The sequence below is a fragment of the Chroicocephalus ridibundus genome, chromosome 4 (assembly GCF_963924245.1).
Source record: "Chroicocephalus ridibundus chromosome 4, bChrRid1.1, whole genome shotgun sequence".
NCBI lineage: Eukaryota > Metazoa > Chordata > Aves > Charadriiformes > Laridae > Chroicocephalus > Chroicocephalus ridibundus.
In genome coordinates, this window is record NC_086287.1 from 45460514 (window position 1) to 45482788 (window position 22275).

Below are 22275 nucleotides of genomic sequence, written 5' to 3' on the forward strand. Positions count from 1 at the left end.
ACAGTAGTGTTTTCAATGGTGTTTTAGTTTTAATGCAGCTGACTTTTCTTCACAGTTCTGTTAGAACTAGAGTTTCTTGTAAGATTCACAGAAAAGGATATGAAATACCTTTCCAGTGGTGACAACTTCGTATTTCTTTTCTGACAGTGCGTCAGCGTCAAGAAGAGAAGCGTCAGCAAGAAGAAACAAATCGTGTGAAGGAACGTAAACGTAAAAGGGAAAAATATGCTGAAAAGGTACTTGAATGCAAATGGTAGAGCCAGAAGAGCTTCAAACTTACTATTAAGTGGTGTGGAAACATTTTATGCAAAGGCAGTCTCATAAGTAAAGCCTTCTTCCCTTCACCATTGAACATCAATCTGTGGCACTTCCTTACACAGAAGAGGGATATTACAAAATATGTGATGCATAGTTATCTGAATTTTAATATCATTAGCAACTTCAAAAGTAAGGAAGTACTGCGTGCCCAAATAACACTGTAGATCACCAGTAGTCTACAGACAACAATTTATGGACTCATGCTGGAAAAAACAAAACAATCAACTGATCATTCTGTGGCATATAAAGTGAGGACTTAATCAAGAGTTTGTTCTGCAAGGACAAAAAGGGAATGTAAATGAAGCACCAAACACAGATAAAACCCGTATAGCTATGTGGCTTCTGTGGAACAAGGGAAGATCAGTTTGTTTAAAAAAGATCATTAAAACTAGTATATGAAAATTCCGAATTTTTGAGACAGGGAGGCTTTGCATTAATTAATTGGAATTTTGTGTCACGGTAAAGAATTTCAGGCTCCCCTCAGAAGGTAATGGAAATCAGAGTACTTCTGTAAGAGTAATTCTCCATCATTCCAGCTATTTTAGGAGGAAAAAAACCCCAACAAATACTACTTAAATCCAAAGAAGGAGCCTTTAGGAGATCTGTTACTGTGTCATTCAGAAACTTGTTTTGGGTAATTCTGGACATGGTGTGCCTTGAGTTATAATACTGCATTAGATGTGGAGATTTTGGGTTGTTTATTCCTTTTCTTCTGTTTTATTGTCTTTTTCATTTCTGGTATTGTTTTATTTATTTCAGAAGAAGAAGGAAGATGAATTGGATGGGAAGAGAAAGAAAGAGGGCATGAACCTTGTGATCCCGTTTGTTCCCTCAGCTGATAATTCCAACCTGTCTGCTGATGGGGATGACTCCTTCATTAGTGTAGACTCTGCCATGCCCAGCCCTTTCAGTGAGGTAAGACACTCTACTGCTTTTAACTATATACTATTTCAGTTGTGGCCTTACAGCCTTACATTCTGTAGGATTCTTGCTTTCTGTTATTTTAGCTAGTGTTGAACTTGAAGTATGTGGGGAAGTGAGATGTCTTAAAGGTGAACCATGGAAATGAAAATAATTTATTGAAACATAACAGCTGGTAATAAGCTGCCTTACAGCCCCTGATGTTATTTGACATTCCATTGTTCCCCTCTTCACTTGCTCTCTGCCTCCCTTTCCTTACAGTGAGTTCATGTCCTGACGCTTCTCCCTTTAAGCCCCTGAAATTTTCCCATTCCTGCCTGCAGTCCCACCTCCTTTCCTGCTTTCTTCTCCCTTATTCCTGTTTTTGTCATGCTCACACTTATAACCGTGTGCCACATTCTATACCAATACGTTCCATAGCAAGAACAGTCTCTTTGTGCAGTTGAACCAAAGTATCCCTCAAATAGCCCCTTGATGGTCAGTTTCTTCCTTGCTAGTCTAATCTACATCTCCGTATTTGCTTCCTTCTTTGCTTCTGATTCTAAATTAGTGTGGTTTTTTCTCTGGAATTAAAATTTTAAATGCTCAGTGGCATACACCTTATTTTCCTTCATCTTTTTGTAAAGAATTGCAAATTGGTTTCGGCAGCAAATATATTTTGTTCTATACTGTGTTGATGAAGATTCCTATGTTGTATCATTCCCATGTTGACCAAGATTTTTATTAGCAGTAGTAGTAGGTTAAGAATCCTATTGCTTTCTGTCTTGCAATTGAAGATGCACAGTTTAACAGCAGTTTTCTTAAATCTCTGCTGAGACCATTAGTCTCCCAACTTAACATCTATTTTCATGAATTGAAATCAAGTAGCTCCTGGAGCTCTTTACTGCTGCTCAGCATGTAAATAGAGGGTGTGGTGTGATTAGGCACATTATGTATCATGCTGCTAGTCTCCCATAGAGAAAGTGAGAGAGAACAGGACAAGTAACAGTTAATTGCCTGTGATTGTGTGTCGTTTAAAGATCTTATTATGTTTGTACCCTTCCCTTTCTTAACCTGAGAAGCTAACGGCTTTGTTCTCTGTCATGCTTAGATATCCATCAGCAGTGAACTACATATGGGCTCTATCCCTCCCGATGAGAGCAGTAGCGATATGCTTGTGATTGTGGATGATCCAGCTTCTTCAGCACCTCAGTCAAGGGCAACAAACTCTCCTGCTTCCATTACTGGCTCAGTTTCAGATACCATGAATGGTCAGTACTTCTGCCTTGACTTACTAACGTTTGTTAAACGTTGACTTTGTATGGGTAGGCGATGCATTTTCTGCATTTTAACCAGAGTATAGGCATGGTTGGCAAGATTTGGGGCAAAAGTTGCCTTTTCATTGAGCAATTAATTCTGGCTTGATAGGAAGTCTGTTTATAGTCTCTCATTCACCCCACTTTCATCTTTTTTGTGTTAGTTACTCCGAAAAGTTTTGTCCTTCGTTCCTTTGTTATAGAGGGTGCCCCTTCCATTATGTGCATATTGCCAAATTACAGGCAACCACAGAACTACTAATCTCTAAGCTTTTCCTTGCTGTTGGGTTAATAATCAGTTCTCCATTTCCAGTGGGTGATTTGAGCATCTGTAATTTTTAAATAATTGCGAACGTTAACTACCATAGTTTTCTTCACTGAAATAAGTAGAAACATAGTTCTTGACAAATTTCTTTAGAAGCAGCAAAGTGAAAAAACTTTCTATCTATCTCCAAGTAAGAAAATGCTTCATCCTGAAGTAGAACACAAAATCCTCTACCTATTTGTGGAGGATTTGTGGATTGGATTCATAATAATAATGACAAGTAGTTTGAGATAATAAGATGTGGTTAATGAAGAGTGAAGTTCTGTATGCCTAATTTCTTTTGGTGGGATCTCTGCTTGCTAACGGTGTCCATATTAATGTAAATGAAAAGTATCAGTTAATAGGAACAGTATTAGTATAAATGGTAGGTAGCTATACATTCATTTGTGAGTCATCTGAAATATTATAGCAGTTATTGTTTTAACATTCTTTTTTGTTCAGGTGTGTCAATGCAAGATACACCTCTCACTGGGAGAGGCCAGTCAGGTCGAAGCCGAGGTCGTCCTAAAGGTTCGGGCAGTGGATCAAAAGGCGGCACTGGGAAAGGCAGAAGCCGGAAATCAATAGCGGGAAGCGCAGCTGCAATGGCAGGTGCCAAAGCAGGGGCAGCGGCAGCCTCTGCAGCAGCATACGCAGCGTACGGGTACAACGTCTCTAAAGGTAGGTGGGGAGGGGGAGGCAGCAGGCTACCCACAGCAGAATCAGCCACATAAGTTTATGTGATTGTTGTTTACAGCCTGTCAGAAAAATAGATAAAAAGAGTTTTATTATTGGTATTGCTTGACCATTATATTCTGAGATCCAGGCAATACACAATGTGACATGGTGATGGTGTGAGGGGATAGACAGTGTCACTGCAGATGTCCTTGAGAGGCTGGTGCTGCAGAAGTTTCATCTGCCCTTTGAATTATTTCACACCAAATATTTTTCCTCTTGCTTTTTATTTTGGTGTCCAGACAAATCAGATAGTGTTGTTTATCTCATGGCTGTGGCTGTGGCTTTCCTGCATTGCTGTCACATTGAAGTTTATAGCATCAGGTCCCAAAATCTGCTAAACTGATGGTGATGGAGCTTCAGCTTTACACCAGCTGCAGGTGTCCCACCGTATAACTGGAAGATGTTTTGTATCTTAGTGACACCCGTCTTCATTAAACTCTCATAAATCATGAATAAATGGTGGTCTTAGGACTGATTGTTAGTATATTGTTTGAAGAGCCACAAGTGGAATAACATTCTCACTTGGAATTTGATTCTCTTTTGCATTGCTAGGCATGTCTGCAAGTAGCCCTCTACAAACAGCAATTATTCGGCCTTCTGGACTTGCAGATTTTGGACCTTCAAGCGCCTCCTCTCCCTTGAGCTCCCCTTTGAGCAAAGGAAACAGTGTTTGTGGGACCCCCAAAAGCTTAAACCTGACCAGCAGTCTCATATCAGAAACTCCAATTCGGAAGCAAAGCAAAAGTGCCCACACCTCAGGTGGTCGGTAGTAATTTTGAACCCCCAAAGCTTGTCTGAACTGCATTGGCTTTCGGAGTAGACTACCCTGCCAGTTGAAGGCATGCAGACGAATGCCTCGTTGCTGTCCAGCCAGTGTGTGAAAATAAAGATCAAAGCACAATGGGAGCGGGTGGTTTACATGAGCACTTTGATTATGTGTATTCCAAAAAACTATCTTTGCAGACACTGCGAGAAGGAGGGAAGGGAGTCTGGGGTAACTGGTAGAGTGTCAGCTGGTGTTATATTGACGCATCTGATCAAGATTACCAAGAAAGCATCCGGCTACTCCATGCAGTATCCTGCAGCTGTGTGTGCATGACGTCACACCAATATGCTTTCTCTCTTGTAGCTTGAGGTGGAACCCAGCGTTAGTTTTATCCTATGAAATCAGTATCTGAACCCCAAGAGTACCCTGTAGAGTCAGAAGACATTTCTGTGCTGGCAGCTGGTCAGTGTGCACGCAGTGGTAGTTGGGGGCTAAGCTGAAGATGTTGTGTGATCAAAACAAAAAAAATCCTGGATTCTTCCAGTGTGGGCCTCTGGGTTCTTTAAGGGTCTGAAATGCAAAGGAAGGTGTCTCAGGTGGCTTCCAGGGAGTGGGTTCTTTTCAGCACTACCTGTCAGGAAGAGGTTCAGAGCTGCAGCACAGAGCGAGCGCTGGCGGGCCCAGTGAGGGCAGCAGCACTGCCTCTGTTTCACACAGTGGAGAAACCACCAGACAGGGGCTTAGTTTGTATTTTAGAGTTCTCATCAGTACGAATGCTCACTGTTTTCAGAATTATTTTCTCACCTTTGAGGTGTGCAGAACTCTTAAAAGCTTAGAAACAAAATAAGGCCCTGTTTGTACAAACCTCAAGAAGAGGGAAAGGTGAAGTGGCGAGGAAGAGTTTGCTGCTGCTCCTCTCACTGTGCCATCACGGAGCGTGGTTCTGCAGCTTGCAGGGCTATGAGGGGAGCAACAAAAAACAGTCCTGAGAGAGAGGCAACTGTGCCATTCCCCCTTCCAGCCAAATCCTAGGTAAAAATTGTCTCGTATCCCAGCCATCCATTGACTGTTCTTCCAGTGTGTTTTCCCTTCATCTTTGTGATCATCACACATACTAGCTTGGTTGAGTTCACTGCGGTGTGCGGGTACCGGTAGCCGTGTCCCATAAGGCTGATGATAGAAGGCAGCGCTGCCAGTGCCCATCTGTGTTCTCTTTCTCTGGTTGCTCCTTCCTTGTTCTCAATGCACAACTCCCCACCCCCCGCCCCTCCCCGTAGCCCCTTGCTTTGCTGTAAGCGTTGTCTGCGTTGCACTGAGATTTAGGTGTGGGGCAGTTCTTCTGTCTGACACATTGAATTAAAAAGCTGTTCTGCCGGGGCACTTTCATACCTTGAGAGAGAAGCAAGTTGAGTTGCAGGCCTAGGCTGTGACAGTGGAAGATGACTTTTTTTTATTATTATAATTTTTTTTCCAACCCCAAATCCTTTGCCTGGCGTCCTACAGTGTGGAGCGAGTGCTTCCTGTTGGCTCTGCCTCTAATTTGCACACCTGAAAATAGCAGAACTGAGCTTAGTTAGATTGATTTTTAAACAGATTTGCAGGGGATAATTGAGGGGGAGGTGGTGTTTAATTAACTCATGAAGACTTCCCCCTTCCCCTTCTATTCACATGTATATATGATATTTAGAGGGAATCAGACAAATGCCAAGCCTTTTTTTCTCTTTGAATGTGCTGTCTATTTTTATAACTGAACTTGTACATATGTATAAAGAGAGACACATCTTTCTTTTACTAACTGGAGAAGAAAATCTTAAATAAAATGGAGTGAGATAATTTTATGTAAATCAGTGTCTTTGTGTTTTTTATGTGTATAGCTGTATGAATGAGAGGATTAGGGAAAAGAACATGGTGGATGTGCATCTGGAAATGCATTTGAGAGACACGTGCTGTTCAATCTAATACTCTAGAGTGTCTGTAGTCTTCCAAGTATCAGCTTTGTAACCTTTTCCAGTTACATCTGTACACTTATCACATGTCTGTATTCACTGATTATCTCATAATCTATGTTGGAGTAGGTACCTGGCAGATGACAAGAAAACAGAAGCAAGTACAGTATGTGTAATTACATAGTATTTGAGCTATGATGGTTGAATTCAATACAGTTGATCATTTTGGGACATCATTCTCTACAGTTTTTTCTTTTTGTTTTTTCTTTTTTTTTTTCAGTGGAAATTGAAAGGACTTTTTTGTGCACAGGCTTGATTTTTAAACTGCTAGGCAGTTGCATCAATTTGTAATCCAAAGTGGAGAGAAAAAAAAATAACTTTGTAATTTGAAAAGATTGCAAAAATGTAATATGTACTAATGTGTGCTATACTTTTGGAAGACTAAATTATTGATATTTTAAAAACTGATATTTAAAGTAATTTAATCTTCAAAAGAAATACCAAATGATATCACAAGTTGTGGCAAAAGTAGTGGTAGCTTGCAAAACTTGTGTCAGGCTAACAAATTCAGAAAGATCTAACGTAGCAGTAAAGTAAATGAACTGCTAGATCATATCCAGTTCAATTCTGTAAAAAGTTAAACAGATGCATTCTTTGTATTATGCGTCATAGAAGAACTGAGATTCTGTGATATTGATCAAGGAATTAGGAAGACTTCACATGACAGCTATTCTATTCTAATTTCTTGATTTGGGGAAGGCAGTAGTGCTAGACAGACAAAAACTGGGAATTTTTTTAAGGAGGTGGAGGTAGTTTTGTGATCAACTCGATGGGGAATATTTCTATTGAAGTGAATAAAATGAAGACACACACTGAAGCTTTGGTCTTTGAAGTTTCAGTCTGAGCATCTTTTCACTCCAGCTGTGTTGTGCACTTGCCGTATGGATTAATGTCAGAGAAAGTCACTTTCAAGGTATTTGCTAGTGGCAGAAACAGACTATTGAATGAACTGAGTTTGTGTTTTAAGCTGCAATGGTGAAATACATGTCAGCATGTTTTGGGGAATGTTGGGAACGCTGTGTATTCCTCATGCTATTTGATTACAGCATTTTACTCACTAATTACTACAAAACTCTTAAATACAATTCACTGATTAATACTACTGTTGAAGACATTTAAAGGTGATAATTTTCTTGGGTCATACATGTTTTTTGTAGTGTAGCCTACAAGGGATGTCTAGTTCAGCAGGGTCCCCAGAACACCCATTCTTCCCACTGACACAGGTGGCCAACAAAGTCTTAACAAGCAGTGACAAAATTAAGTCTTAAGTTAAAGACCAAAACCGGCAATATTCCTTTGGAAGAAAGCAAGAGTGATTGAAACCGTTGCCTTCTCTCAAAAAAATAGTGCAGGGTAGTTGGAGACAGGAGAAAGGGATCTCCTCCTGACCTGTAATGCTGAATTTAACCCTTAAGCACGTGGACAGGATGTACTGGCCAGGCCACTGATAAGAGGCAACATTATGAGGACCAACGCATTTTGCCCTGCGTCTTCTCTCTGAATGTGGTTCATTGTCAGCACCCGGGAGGATGGCAAAACCATACAAATAAAAAAAAAAACCAAAAACAAATAAAAAAGCAAGCCAAAAGATGCATCAAAGGAGCAAGAGAACAACTCCTTGCTCACCGCCGCCAGGTTGTGAAAGCCAACATGGAGGATTATTATGTTATAAAAATAGAGCACTCCAGTATCCTTTTAACTCCTGTTCAAAATCACATGTATCAGATAGCCACGGGCTTGCATCACACTGTCCTCAGAAATTCTATTTAGCTGTATTCTATTTAGCCACTGTACAGTCCATTTCCAAACAACCTCTTACTGCTTCTTGAAAATTGTTCAGTTTCTTGACTGCATGGTGTCTCCAAAATTCTTATAAGTTCTGTTTTTAATTATTTTGTGATCACTTGAAGTCCACTGAATTAATCTGTCCTGCAAGCCCTTTTCTCTTTCCGTCATGGGTCAGTTCAGCCACTAGATCTCCTCTTCCTCATCTGGCACGGAGTTAAACAGGTTACTGCAGAAGGTTTTTCACCTAGAACTGCTTTAATTCTTAACTTCAGGATGTTAATACTCCACTGTCCAAACGTAGTGTTATTTCTGTGCCTTCTCCCCTTTCTGTTGCATGCTTTCCCCGCCACGGTGTATCTGTTCCTTGCTGTCTCACGTTCCGTTTGTGGAAAGCCTTCTGTCTGCCGAGGGATATATCTTGCTTTATTCCCATATCCCCAAAGTATTTCCTTTCGCAGCATTTCTCAGTGGGGGAGGCACAGAGAGCTCAGTGGGAAAAGCTCCATTCCAAAGGAAAAGGGATCTGCACTCTTTTGATCGCAGCTCAGGAACAGCTGAGTTGCAGTTGGGAGGAGGAGGAGGAGGAGCACGACTGATAAAATCACTTGGGGGCAGGATGTGGATCAGTGTCATTTGGGAAATGTCGCCCTGTGACCACTGCACTGCCAGTCCTGATCTTCTACTCTGCGTGGAGTGAGCTGGCCTGCTTCTGCTCACAGATACACTTACAGCCCCCTCAGCTTCTCACTTCTGCCTCCATCTGTCTTTTTTGTTGACTACTTGGTCTGAAACACACACGATAACCCTGAGGGAGCCTTACTGGCATGTCTTCCGCTCCCCTTCCTGCTCAAGAAGGGATGGTGATGTGCTCCCTGCTGCCCTTTGGAAATTCCTGCCCGAGCGGCTGGGAAAAACACTTTGTAGCTCATGAGCCAAAGGGACGCTGCTTGCATGTGAAGTATAACCGAGACATATATGCTAAAATAAAGGCAATCACATCTTACGCGTGAGCACTCACTGAATTGTGAAGGATTTTTTTTTGATTTGCAGCCTGCACCAGGTGCGTAGCAGTGAATGAGAGAGGAGAAGGGGCAGTTCATCCTTTCAGGAGTATCGTTATTAGGATGATACAGGTGTCCCAGCTCTCAGTTTCAGCCAGCAGGTCTGTATTGTAAACAAGTCTTTCTTGTAGTGCTCAGATTAGCATTTGCTCCTCTGAAAAGCTTTATGAAATGGAGAAATGCATGATAAGATGAGTTGGGTTTCCTCTAGCTTCACCCTTCTTTAGCTCCTGCCCCTTCCCTCGGGAAAGTGAAGTTACTCCAAAAGCTAATGGGTCTTCCAGGCATTTCGTACCGAACTCCATTTACATGATGTTCTTACAGGGGCAAATGAGGGAATTCGTTTGCATCCCAGGCATAAGGAAGTGTTTCAGTGCTCAGGTATGAAACGATGACTCCTTCTTTCCTTAGCCGATGAGCATCACGGATAGAATGAGGTAGGGGAGGAAAACATTGAAACGCCACTTTTGTGCCTTCTGGAGTTTCCCCGTGGACTGTCTCTTCCTTCTTTGACAGTATCACTGGTTGTCTTAAGTTCGACGTACGTAACAAAAGCCAAGTGTTGATGTGAGCTTCCAAGCATCCAGAGATCACAGTATCCCTCCTTGTCTGTGTGGTATTTGTTTGCGAGCACCTGGTTTTGCCTCCCTGCTCCTTAGCCTTACCCAGCTCTTCTTGAGACCCATGTGTTGTCTTCAGGGCTTTTGGTTGGCAGGAGAAATGTTTCTGTTTAAAGGTGTCGTGTTTTAAACAAATGGCCCGTATTGCCTTGCACCTCAGCGTTATGAGAACTGCGAATTAAAGTAAATCTCAGTGTTACCTGTATTTTGTGGGGATTGCTACCCTGAATGAGCCCTCACCCACTTTTTCAAAACCAAGAAAAACTGTTATTGTTGCTCAGAGATTAGGACCTATTTGGAAATTTACTACTGGTGTGTACTGTCACACAAAACTGATGTGTATTTGTCAAATTTATTCAAATTTTCTTACTCATAACAAGAAACTTGTGTCCTTTTTCTCAAAATGTATTTAACAAATGCTATCCTACCAGGAGAAACCATTCCCGTTTAACTCACCTCCCGTCTGTTCTTATAGTTCCTTTGATGTATCCCTACGTCTTAAGTTCCCATCTGGGCCTTCCTCTAGGAAGGAATAAATCACAGGTGGGAGCTCGCTCTCGCCGTACCGCGATCAGATGTCGTCTGTCTTTCAGGTGTCTGTCTTTCGGGTTCCTTTTAAATTCTGCCGTTACAATTTCCCCTGATGTTAGGGTAGAGTTCAAACACAGAAATTCTCATTTGTATCCAGGTTAGTGAGTGAATGTCAGAAATTTTACAGCTATTGTGCGGACAAGCGGCTTTCTGATGCTTGCTGTGCAGCCATGTTCCTGAATGACCCCCCTCCTAGGCAAGCTCTTGGTGGAGAATGAACATTTCTGTCAATTGGGAACAACTGTTCTCTAATTCACATAATTCAAGGAACTTTTCTCCATAGACGAGCCTAAACTCATATCAAAGTCTCTCTAAAACCCATCCAGCTTCCTCACAGTGGTGTCTTTGAAAGATTCCCCGTCGGTAGTCCTTACCCTGCCCATGGTCAGCCTTGACGGGCAGCATGCGGAGCGCTTCTCTGGGTTTCGCTCAGCCCCACGGCTGCTGGGTTTCCTTTTTCAAGAACGGAAGAGTCAGCAAATTTCACACTTAGTTGGCTGAATGTTGCTTTCTATTATTTGGGGTTTTTTTTAAGCCACGTTAAGCTTTTGGCACGTGACAGCAATTAGCTGCGTGCGGCTGCCCAGCAAACGCAATGGCACGTGGCCGGACACACCCTGGAATGACACCTCATTGCCCGTGACAAAGCTCCAGGGTTTTCCTTTGCAAGCAGGGCGAACAGAAGGGATGTTCGGACTACACGAACTTTTAGAGACTCTTGAAAACTGACATCGAAACACACACACACCCCTTTTTTTTTTTTTGCGACTCCTGACATGTGGCAGGTGGTGATGTGAGGGCTATTCTGCATCTTTTTTCTTCTTGTTGCTCTTGCTGCTTCTCTAGAGCTCACATCATCAGCCTTTTTGTAGACGGCTTCTGCATTCCTACAGAGCTCTCTTTTTTTGATGTTTTTGATGTTTAATCCAGATTTTTCTTTGATTTAATCTCATTTACAGCCATAGTACTATGGTATTTCTTTGAAATGGATCTTGAAATAGCTCTAAAGATGCATAATGGTACATTTCAATCTCTGGATTTCAGGTGCTCCTGAAACTAATTCAGCTTCGTGATGTCTGTTTGTCCAGGTGACTGCGGTCTTTCATCATTCTCTGTCATGTTCAGAGTTTGGAAGAAGTTACTGTATCTAATTTGTAGTCATAATTTTACTGTGATGTATTCTTAATCTGGTTAGCACATAAAAAGAAAAAAAAAAGCTCTCTAGTTTTTTAGTAATTCGTCACTCAGCTGAAGTCCTATTGGCTGGTTGGAAAGTTACTGACATTGTGATGCCGAATCTGTAACGCACAAGTAGGTTTTTAAACACGGTGTTGATTGAGGGCTGGAAGTCATGACGCTTTCTTTTACGGGCTGCTATAACCCCAAGTGATTTATATGTTTTTGAAACACACCATCATGAGCCTTGCAGAAGGGGGACTGCTTCCCCGGCTTTGATGACTTGCTATTAGCGCATGCAATCAGAGGCACGTATTGTATAATTAATGTAATTCGGTTACACTGCGGCTTGCTGTCCTTAGCTATGTATCATTGTGTCTGTCTGGAATCAAATCACTAAAATGTTAAGGGCGAGAGCTGGTTTGGTAGAATATTCACAGACAGATTAGAGAAGCCCAGCTCTTCCTTGCAGTGATATAATTGATAGCAAATGAGAAAAGTAATGTTGTTTAAATTTTTAATTTAAAACAGACCTCATGTCTGAGATGTTACAGGGACAAACACATGTGAGAAGTCTGGAGCTGCCAGCAGCCGTGAGCCTCAACCGCGAGCTAAAAAAGCCTGAGGGACTGCAACAAACTTGAGCGATGTGTATAAAACAAAACCACCCCGAGCTATATCAAAATGTTTCTCTGCTGAGCTTAACTTTTAGTTGGCAAATAAACACTATGCAAGCTTAGGTACATGAAGGTTTAAGAATACTGACAGCAAATTACTAAACTTGCAACCACACAGATCCTCATTAGGCGATGGCAAACAGAAGGGCATCCATGACAATTTCAGATGACTCCCGCGTGTTTGCATCAGGATCTACTGCTGATTACACGAGCACACGTTATCTTTTTTCTGATGTGGTATCTCTGAAGACCCAACGCGCAGTTCCGAGTACTCTGAAAAGCATCATCCCTCAGTGTTTCACTCTGTGCATTCAGAGTCACTGAAGTCATGGTCTTGATGTCTCGGTTCCCCACCCGTATAATGGAGATGATCCCTCGTCACGAAGGTCTTGAGAAGAGGAGGTAAAGTTTGCAAAGGTGCTACAGTGATTTGCCAGAGAAAAGTCCAAATGGGGAACAGTCCCCCCCGCATTTGGAGCAAGGGGTGCATAAACAAATATAGGACCATACAGGAGAAAAAGGTACTGAACTGCTCGATCATTTTTAGCCTCCTCCCATCGGGTGAAAGGAGGCAAGAATCCTCTGGGGAAAAATAGTGGATATTTATTGTCAGTGAAGCTAGTCCCACAGTTATTTTTTATCCTCAGTCCTGAACTCATCTGCCCTCAATTTATAGAATGTATTTCCAGGAATAGATTCAATATATATGTAATTTGGGGACGCAAATGCTGCCAGAATTGACTGTGCTGTGCAGCAGCAAGAGACACGGTTTCATCTGGCTCCTGCCTAACAGGTCCCGAGGAAATCGAGTCTCTGACAGCCACTGTCAAAGGGAAGACGAAAAGCAGCATCCATCGCGGCTGCGCGAGCTGGGCACTCCTGGTCTTCTCCCTCTCTAGAAATGGGATTGTGTGTTTGCAGAGAGGAACGCCTCGGAGAACAGCACGCTCTTATAAAGCAGGCCCAAAGACTAAATAATCTAAAAACCTGCAAGCTGTTTGAACTCTACTTTCGGGTCAATTTCAGTTAAAGAAATGGGTACCTCTCAGGAAAATAAACGGAGATTTCAGCCCACGCTGCCTGTAGAAGCATCCTGAGGACAAAGCTGCTGACCCCAGTTGTCTGTAACCATATCTGCCACCCCTGCGCGCCTCCGAATGATCAACAGCGTGTCAGCCGCAGTCCTGGGAGGTCGCTGGCGGCTGTGGTGACACGTGAGAGCACACCCACCAGCGCTGCCCCGTGCGAGCTGCCGTCGGGGTGAGGGGAGGTAAGGTAAACATGTCCACAGGCAGCCCCTGCCATGTCTCCCCATTCCTGGGGGGCCAGGGCAGTGCTGGCTCCATCCCTCCCTCCCTCCCTTGGCATCACACGCTTTGTCGGTGCCGAGCTGCCGTTTGGAAAGGCTGGTGTGCCGTCTAGACAAGGAGGGGATAAAGGGCTGCTTTTTTTTTGGTTTGTTTTCTAAATGTTTTCAAATGTCACATATGCTTTGTGTAGACAGAGTTTAATATCAGCGAGCTGGCTGTGGTTGCCCCTGAGGCGATTTGCTTGTAGATGAAGTTATAATTGCTGTAAGTGGGTTGGATGCGAGTCTGTGAAATGACTTCAATATTGTCTGTGCTGTTGGTGTTGCTCGGTCCATAGCTCCAGTTGAAGGCAAAGCAGATTGCTGAGGCCATAAGCTTGTGAAACTGTCCTGGTTTGGACGATCCAGGACTAATTTCTCTTCTAATGCTTGGGAAAACTGCACTTTTAGAAGACTCTAGTGTCTGAATTTGTGAAAATATTTACTTTATAGCCAGCTATGGTATGTGGGTTTCAAGGTGTCAGTGCTTTCGAGTCTTGTCAGGTGTGGGGATGAGGAGGAGCGTAGACCCGGGCACTTGACCCAGGCTGGCCAACGGGGTTATTTCATACTGTGAACACCACATTCAATATAAATTAGAAAGTTTGCTGAGGAGTTCTCTCTCTTCCTTGATGGCTGTAATCCAGAGAACTTCTTGCCCCAGTGCTGGACCCCTGAGCCCTTCCCTTCCTCCCGAAGCCGTAGCGCTCACAGTGCCGACATTTGCTGTCCACTGCTGGGAGTGCACAGCTTCCTGCCGATAGAATTGACTGAGTATAATCCTTGTATATTTTATATTGGTATTAATATTGGCTCTTTAGTGTTATTAATGATAATTATCTAGTTCTATTCTATTTAATCTGCTTATATTTCAACCCTTGGCTTTCCTTGTTTTTTCCCCGAATTCCCTTTCCCGGATGGGGAAGGGTCATCAGGTGACAGAATAACTGTCTGAACAACAATAAATGGTTGTGGGTTTCGCAAACCATATCAAAAAACCAGTGCTCGCGTTACCCGGGCCGTTCCGTAGCCTCCCTTCGCGTTACCTGGGCCTTCCCTAGCCCGTGAATGAGGGTACGCGCGGGGGGCAGCTGCGGTGCTGTGCAAATGAGTGTGTCGTGTGTGTGCCTGTGCTGACGAACCCCAAAATATGGAGCTGGAAGGACAAGCAATGGCGTGGTGCAGAGCACAGGGTGGTGTCCCCCATGTGGCAGAGGCCACCCGTGGCCGCTGTGGGCGCCGTCTGCCTTGCACGGCACGGCTGAACGCCGGGTACCCGGCATGTGCCCGCTCAGCCCAGGCGGGTGTTCGCCAGCTTTCCAAAGGACAGGCTTGCTAACTAGCAAGGCTGAATGAAAACCTCTCCTCTCCAAAGTCATCCTCTGACTTGGCTTCCTGTGGGTGAAGCGCTTACGGATTTCCAGGTGCTGCAATAGCCAATATCTGCTTGCTGATGAAGCCGCCCTCTGAGGCTCGCTCCTACTGTGTGAGCCAGAGGGGCTTGAGCAGTTGGGATAAAACCTTCCCCTTTCCTTTGGTGACAGGAGTTTTAAGCGCCGGTAGCCATCAAGTGTCTCTTCAGCTGTCAGGCTCAGGCCAAACTGATCCCTGGTGGTTTTAATTGAAGCTTCATGGAAATGAGTCCCATTAAAACAGTGAGGTGAGGGAGGCAAAAAGCAGCATAAACAGGAGGACATGAGAGAGAGAAGTCTTTGTTCCTGTGTCCCCAGAGCAGCCCAGCGTGGCCTGGGAACAGCTAGGAAAACAGCACCTCTCTGTCTTTGAACTTCCCTGACCTTTTACGTTATTTCAGTCTCATTCTCTGGAGTTCAAGGTACTGGCTGTGCTTCAGGAATTCGCAAGCATAAACACTCATCAGCGTGGCTGGCACTACGATGAGATGAAAAGGGAGTTGGGAAAGAATAAAACACATCCAAAAGCCAAACAAAAAGTGCGCAGGGTTTGTAAACAAAGCATGTAGAGCTTCCCCAGTGCTGCCCAGAATGCCCACTTCCTTCCGCCCTCCCGCCCCTCCCGGGCCCAAGGCTCTTTCAAAGCCCCGCAGGGCTTCTCTCGTAACTTTAATACAGCATATAAATGAAGGAGGTTTTTCACTTAAGCGAAGGCAACTAGTTAGTAGGAAATTCCAAAGTCCGCTGAGCAGCTGCTGGTTTTGCTGCAAGTGTAGTTTTTCCATAGCCTGACTGTAAACCTATTTTTTTTTATCCCTTCCTGTTCCTCCCGTGTGCGGGGAGCCATGCCGTGCTGAGCTAGGCTGCACGCCGGTGGCACATCGCTGCCCACCCGTGTGCTAGGACTGCACTTGTTTAATGTTGTATCTGTCCTTGAGTTCTAACAAAAAAAACCTCTTCAGATTTGGTGCTACTGAAGTATGTGCCGTGTCATAAAAACTGTCAGCACCAAAGCGAGAAGCCTGACTTGGGGAAAATCTCCCATCCAAATTCTGCTCGTGTGTTTTCCCCTCTGCCTTTGGGATGAGGTTATTGCACTGAATGTGATGTAGCTGGATTTAAAGCTTCATGAAGGACTTCCAGGCCTAGACTGACTCCCAGGTTTTGGGACATAGCATCATAAAATCATTGAATCGTCTCAGTTGGAAGGGACCTTCAAGATCATTGAGTCCAACCATTAAATGTTGGCAGTGCTACCATTCTGTCACTGAACTATCTGGAACGTGCTCTATGGAGAAGCGTCAAAGTGCATGGGTGACCACGTCTGCGTGTTTTGTGCTGGATATTTTATGCAACGTCAGTCTCACTTGTCCTGGTGCAGCTGGACACTCAGTAGATCCTCTTTCTTTCTGTTGCTTCACCATCCGGTGCTTCCTGGTAGCAGGAGCCGAAGAACAGGCTGTTACCAAGCCAGAGGTGGTTTCTGGACACATGCACTCCGCACACAGCATGCAGAAGTGCCTCCCAGCCTCCCCTGCAGAGGGGAGAGCTTGTTGGAGCACAGCCTTTGCCGACTCCCCGACAGAAGCGCAACGGCTGCTCCCTGGCTGGCACCTGCCAGTCAGCCGGTCTGTCCCTGCAGAGGCTGGCCAGGAGCAGAGATAAGCATTCTTTGGGTTTTCTATCGTTTGCTTTTCCTCTGCCTTACATAAGCATCTGTGAGGTAATTAAATCCATGTTTCAGCCTCTCTCTTGAGTGGCAAGCAGACACATATGGAGTAACACGTGTGCTACGTACCACCAGCTGCAGCTCCTGTCGCAGCTGCTAAATCCAGCATGTGCCATTCTCTGCCGCTTGCACGCCGCCGGCACGCCGCTCCCCACCGCACATGGAGCCCCAGGGACCCTCTTGAGGCTGTGGGTACACGTGCGGAGCTGCGCCTCTCCCCTTCAGCTCCTCCTGCAACTGAGATCCCACGCTGCCGCCTCCACCGCCCTCAAAGCCTGTGCTGGCCCCACTTGCTTGGATGCTCAAGGTACGTTCTCCTCAAGTAGGCTCCACCAAGCCGCTGACTGCTTTTGCACCCAGCTGAGGAATGCCGGTCTGTTCCCTACCCCTCTCCCAGGCCGCCATCCTCCCTCCCCACCTCCCTCCTTCCCTCGCTGAGCTGTGTGCCTGCATGGCCGTGAGCCACAAATACAAGTTTGGTCTCACTAATTTTGTGACCCAGCAGCACAGGTAAGTTCACGCTTTGGTGATGCTATATTTAAACTATGTTCTTCCTAAAGCTGGAATCACCTTGGTAGAGGTTCACCTGTGTGAAGTCGTCTTGGTTCTCGACACTCCACCCTGAAACTGAGGTGATACTGTAGCACCTGAGAACAAGATACTTTCTTCTGGTTTTGTCTTTTTTCAATCCTTTTAACATTGCTGACTTTCTTTATCCTTTCTCCTGCCCTGTTTGGGACCATGTGCCCTCAGGAGCGCTTTATACACGTGAAGGCCGGGGATGGATTAACTGTTGTCATCTACTTTATTTAGCTGGCTGTGCCAACTGCAAAGCAGCTGGGTAGGTCCTGTCCTAATGTACTGAAGGAAATGGTGACTCAGGCCCATGTTCCAGGCCTGTGTGAGAACTGCTGGGCAGGAAAATGGAAAAGGTTGAAGAAGGGACTGAAATCACGTCAATTGTGCTGGGTTTAGACTTGGAAAGTATGTGATTGATAGCGCTTGTGAACATGTTTCCATTGCAACCGGTTTCTAGCGTAGCGTGAGGTGACCTGAGATGGCACGTGCAAGAGGAAGCCACTAGGTAAAGAAGCATCTCCAGAAACGCCTGTCAGTGCTTTGCAAATGAGGGTGGTTGTCTCCCCCTCTGACAAGGTGAGTGCTCTTCCCCAGGCCAGTCATCAGGCCAGTGGTAGAGCTGCCAGAAGCTGGAGCTGCGCCCACAGCCAGCTGCTTCACCTGGGCTGGCGAGTCATGACGTGGGGAGAGGAAGCCTGCAGCGAAACATCTGTGGGGTAGGGCACTGTCCCTGTGTGTCACCATTGTCTCAAGTGCCATGGCTGTATGACTGCCTCCAAGCAGTAATTATCTTCCTCATGTTTGGTTTGTCAGAGGTAAGCCACCGTGGTTCCCTGTCTGTGAGTATCAGTACAGACGTAAGCTGGGCATATAGCAAACACTGCAGGGTGTCATCTCTCCACACTCACACAGCCAGCGTTCAAATTTGGGATGCTAACCTTTTAAATTCACCATCTGACCAAAAGGTGACCAGTTCCCAGACTCACAGGATGCAATAAAAGCCTCAGGAGAAAGAAGTTACGTGATACCTCATTGTCTTGTCTTAGTGACTTGAAGACGCAGTGACAGGATGACAAGCAGCAAGCTGCCATCCTCACCATTCCTGAAATGAAAAGGGGGTCCTTTTTATTTTTGGAAGTCCACTGCGAAGAACTCATGAGGAAGAAAATGGTAGTTTGGTGAAGCAGTGTGTCTGTGCTTAAAATACAGGTTGTTCACAAGCACTCACTGCTTGTTTCTTACCAGCGATGCGAAACATCAAGGGGGCCAACCCAGGCTGAAGAGGATGAGCACAGCAGGGGGCTCGCCATGTCAGGAGCTGGTGCGGGTTGCTTAGTGCACGCCTCCTGTCAGCGGTGCCTTTGAACATTGGAAAGGTGTGAAGATGTTTTTGTTTATTCTGGAGATACTTTGGTATCTAACCCCGGTCTTGTACTAGTAAGGGAGCGCTCCCCTGGCCGTAAATTGATTCTTTAACCCTTTGATTTTCCAGCTGGGGGATACAGCCTCCATGGGGAGATGCAGCTGCTCAGTTGGAAGCGAGAGCCTCCACAGGAACAGGGAAAGCATAGTTTCCCTAGTCTATTATCCCTGAAACATGCATCTGCCTTTAATTAGCGGTAAGTTCTGTTGTTTCAATTAGTTTTCACTCCATCACTCAAGTCCGGAGGCAGGTAATACTGGTAGTTACATAGAATATCATTAACCATCTCCCTTATGCAGCCAGCAGATCTGGCTGCAGCAGCAGCTTCTTGTCCTTCCACTATTACTTCTTGGAAACAGCAATGCCAGGTTACACTTGGAACAGAAATCCTTCAACCCACTGAAGGAGAATTAAATTTCTGTGCCCGCCCTCTATAGCCAGGAGGGCTGGCTTCTAGCTATTGTCAGCACTAGCACTGCAGAATCAGTAAGAGCTGGAAGCTGAGATGAGAAAGCCACTGAATCCCCCTTTCTCAAAGGGAAAGAGGCAACAGGTGTCTTCCAGTAGATCCAGCAGAGGCAAGCTGCTCAGCAGTGAGGTGCTTTGGGTTTTTTGTTTGGTTGGGTTTTTTTTCTTTTAAGAAAAACAAACCAAAAACCCCCATAGGCACTATAGCAGCATTGCCAGCTAAGGTTTTGTTTTTTAAAAAAATGACAATTAAAAAAACCATTAAAAAAGAAGGATCAGTTTGAACTGTAAGTCAGTAATGAAAAAGACCAACATCAAAGTACAAAAGACTAACTTTGTCGGTTTGTTTTATTACTGGGCACAGCACAGTACCACTTCATATACATACAAGCCACAGTAATACAAACAGTCCCTATCCTTTTTTATAATAAAAAACCACATGGTATTTGGGAGGAGTCAAATGTCCCAGGGGTCAGCTCTCAAGAGCTACTTTGCTGCAGGTTGCAGTAGCAGCAGTTTTCTTACTAAATACTGTGGGTTTTCATGCTGTTAATATGTGAAGCTGAAGAGTCTGAGCTTGCAGCAGTGCCTCAGCTTAGCATGATCAAGGCAGGCTTTTCAGTAGCTCAAAAGCTTGCAAGTATGCTCAGTAATGGTCCTTTGCAATCAAACAAAAGCATACCAGACACACACCCCAGTATGGAAGTAGAACCCTCACATGCTTCTACAGAAACCCATGTTTATCCTGAAGCACCAGAGGTTTATCCAGTACAGGGCCAGTTAAAATGCTACTGCATCCAGACAGCTTTCCTGCAGGCAGCACAGACTTCCCAGGCAGGCAGGACCATTTCTTACGGAGTCAGTTAAGTCTGTAGCAGCACAAGGTCAGTGAAGCTTGGAGAAAAGCTTCTGTCATTAAAGCAGGCTTAGCTCCTCAGAAAACTGATTTAAAACTAGAAGGCACAAATGCAAGGTTGAATGTGGGCTACATACCACTGTGGCACATGAGCAGTTTAGATACCCCTCCTAAGGGGAATACAATGCATAATAAATACAGTATGACATTTTAGAAAATAAGTGCATTACTGTGATCCTTCACAACGTAAGGAAGTAGGATTCACAAGAGCCTACAGAGGCCAGTTCACTTAATATTGCACAGAATTCCTGAAATTTAGTGTCAGGTCATTGTGCTGGAGGTGGGACATTACGGGGTGGGGGGGAAGAGATCTTATTTGGCAGAACCTGCCCAAGTCTCCACCACCACACAAACAGCTTTTTGCCAATCTGAGGTAGAATTACACATATACTGCTTAAACCCAGTCAAGTCCTGCTCAACTAGTCTTAAAAAAAAAAAAAAAAAAAAGAAAAGTGCACAGCATAGATGAGACTCTTTTTCCTCTCTAAAGTGAGTGCTTCAGGTTTGACTCCTGGAAGCAGGTCTTGCAGAGCAAAGTTCCAGTGAAGATCCCTGCTCCCCACCTGGAAAGCAATGATGGCTATCGTGGTGCTACAGGTAAGGAGCGTAACAGGTACTAACTGCAAGTCCTACAGCAAGCGTGTTTTACTCCACTTCCTCCCTCCCCTACTACTCGCCAATTCTCCCTTTATTCACTCAGTCCAGTATATTCTATCAGAGTTAAGATTGTCCCCATTGCTTTTTCCCTTATGTCCCTTCTACTGGGACCTTGGAAAAAGTTTTTCCACTTCAACCCTTAGACTTCTCAGGGACACTTGCCGTTTCTTCTAGAGACTCCTCTGTGTAGTAGAGGCATGGAAGGATGGAAATAAGAGCCTCTTCGATGGAGAAGAGATGTTTGTCCTCTGCTTGAGGACAAAAGTAGCGCATAAAGTCTGCCAATCTCAGCAAGTACTCAATGTTATGACCAGCACAACCACTTGAAACAATGATTTGAGCTGCAATGTCCTCTTCAGATGCTGGACCGAGGTAAGAGGGGTTCTGGGGTGTTGCAATGTAAACAAGAGCTAGGATGGGTTCCTCTGCATCTTTCTCCTGAGGGTGGAATTTCACCAACTTGGTGTCGTAGCCTCCCAGGACAGCTTCTCGCATGTTGAGATACTGGAGCGATGCAGCAATTTGTTCCCCACGGACTTCATAGGCTACACCCCACGTGCACGCCTAAAAGTGAAACAGCAAAGTGGTTATGGGATGCTGCAACTCCAGCGGATGATTTCAAACGTTTCAAAGCAAGGCAGGCTTGCTCTGGGGCCCCTGCACGACTGACAACAGGGCAGAGGGGGGTAACACCCCCACACGCGCGACCCCAGGAGGGATGAAGGGCACTCGGCTGCTGACATCGGTTTCCAGCCGCTGATATGGGCATCACCACGCAGGCCACCGCCACCCCCCTCCACCTGCCCCGGTACTCACCCCGCAGTCCTCCAGCAGCGTCACCACCCGGCCGGGCTGTGAGGGAGAGAGAGAGAAAGGCAAGGCGACAGCCGTTAGAAGCCGAGCCCCCACCAACGGCCGCCCAACGGCCCACCCCCCGCCCAACGGCCCCCCCAACGGCCGCCCCAACGGCCCTTACCATCCTCTCGCTGCCGCGGTGGAAGGTGTCTCCCTGCCAGAAGCGGCGGCTGTAGCCGCGGATGAAGCCCACCTTGCGCGACGTGAACTCGAAGCCCGGCCTCCACACCAGCGAGCCGTACCCGAAGATCCACACCGGCGGCGTCGGCTCGGCGCCCTCCGCCTCCCCCGGGGGCGAGGAGAGAAGGGGGGAGGGGGACAGCGGCGGCGGCTCCGGCCGGCCGGGGCACTCCTCGGGGCGCTGCGGATCGCGCTTCATTGCGGCGGTGGTGACGGTAGCGACACTGGGGAGTGTGGCGGGGCGCCGGCCTTTAAAGGGCCGTCCGTCCCGCCCCTCAGCGGCGCGGAGGCGGGGCGGCTGGCGGCGGGTGATGCAAGGCGGGTGGGGTGTTTCGCCGCGCGTGGGGCAAAGCGGGGAGCGGGTTGCGTCAGGCAGGGGGAAGAGGGGGCGGCCGTGGCCCTCAGACCACGCGTGGGTGCGGCTGCCCGGGCTGAGGAGACCCTCCC

General features: G+C 45.7%; 2 protein-coding genes and 1 long non-coding RNA gene across 4 annotated transcripts in view; 2 read left to right on the top strand and 1 right to left on the bottom strand.

Moving 5' to 3' along the window:
- INO80 (INO80 complex ATPase subunit) overlaps positions 1-6432 on the top strand; it is a 69810-nt gene extending 63378 nt beyond the window's left edge. For both annotated transcript variants that reach the window (XM_063332336.1, XM_063332335.1), the window contains exons 32-36: positions 148-236; positions 1078-1233; positions 2330-2489; positions 3301-3519; positions 4129-6432. In XM_063332336.1, the coding sequence (XP_063188406.1) occupies positions 148-236; positions 1078-1233; positions 2330-2489; positions 3301-3519; positions 4129-4346 (842 nt within the window). In that variant the 3' untranslated portion in view covers positions 4347-6432. The remainder of the gene's footprint in view (positions 1-147; positions 237-1077; positions 1234-2329; positions 2490-3300; positions 3520-4128) is intronic.
- Positions 6433-16332: 9900 nt separating this feature from the next.
- On the top strand, positions 16333-20588 carry LOC134514931 (uncharacterized). Its single transcript, XR_010070841.1, has 2 exons — positions 16333-18705; positions 18822-20588. It is a non-coding gene; the product is annotated as an uncharacterized LOC134514931 (long non-coding RNA).
- Positions 19551-22067, bottom strand: CHAC1 (ChaC glutathione specific gamma-glutamylcyclotransferase 1). Its single transcript, XM_063333340.1, has 3 exons — positions 21770-22067; positions 21610-21645; positions 19551-21357 (listed from the first exon to the last, which is right to left on the bottom strand). The coding sequence occupies exons 1-3, from the start codon at positions 22025-22027 to the stop codon at positions 20926-20928; spliced, it is 726 nt and encodes a 241-aa protein (XP_063189410.1). The 5' UTR covers positions 22028-22067; the 3' UTR covers positions 19551-20925.
- Between the last annotated feature and the right edge of the window lie 208 nt (positions 22068-22275).

What these genes read in the sequence shown, in the direction of transcription:
- CHAC1 (XM_063333340.1), bottom strand. Translation starts at nt 22,027, where the DNA reads ATGAAGCGCGATCCGCAGCGCCCCGAGGAGTGCCCCGGCCGGCCGGAG. An exon ending in ACCGCGGCAGCGAGAGGATG is followed by an intron (nt 21,646 to 21,769) that starts GTAAGGGCCGTT and finishes TCTCCCTCACAG; the next exon opens with CCCGGCCGGGTGGTGACGCT. An exon ending in CGCTGCTGGAGGACTGCGGG is followed by an intron (nt 21,358 to 21,609) that starts GTGAGTACCGGG and finishes TTTCACTTTTAG; the next exon opens with GCGTGCACGTGGGGTGTAGC.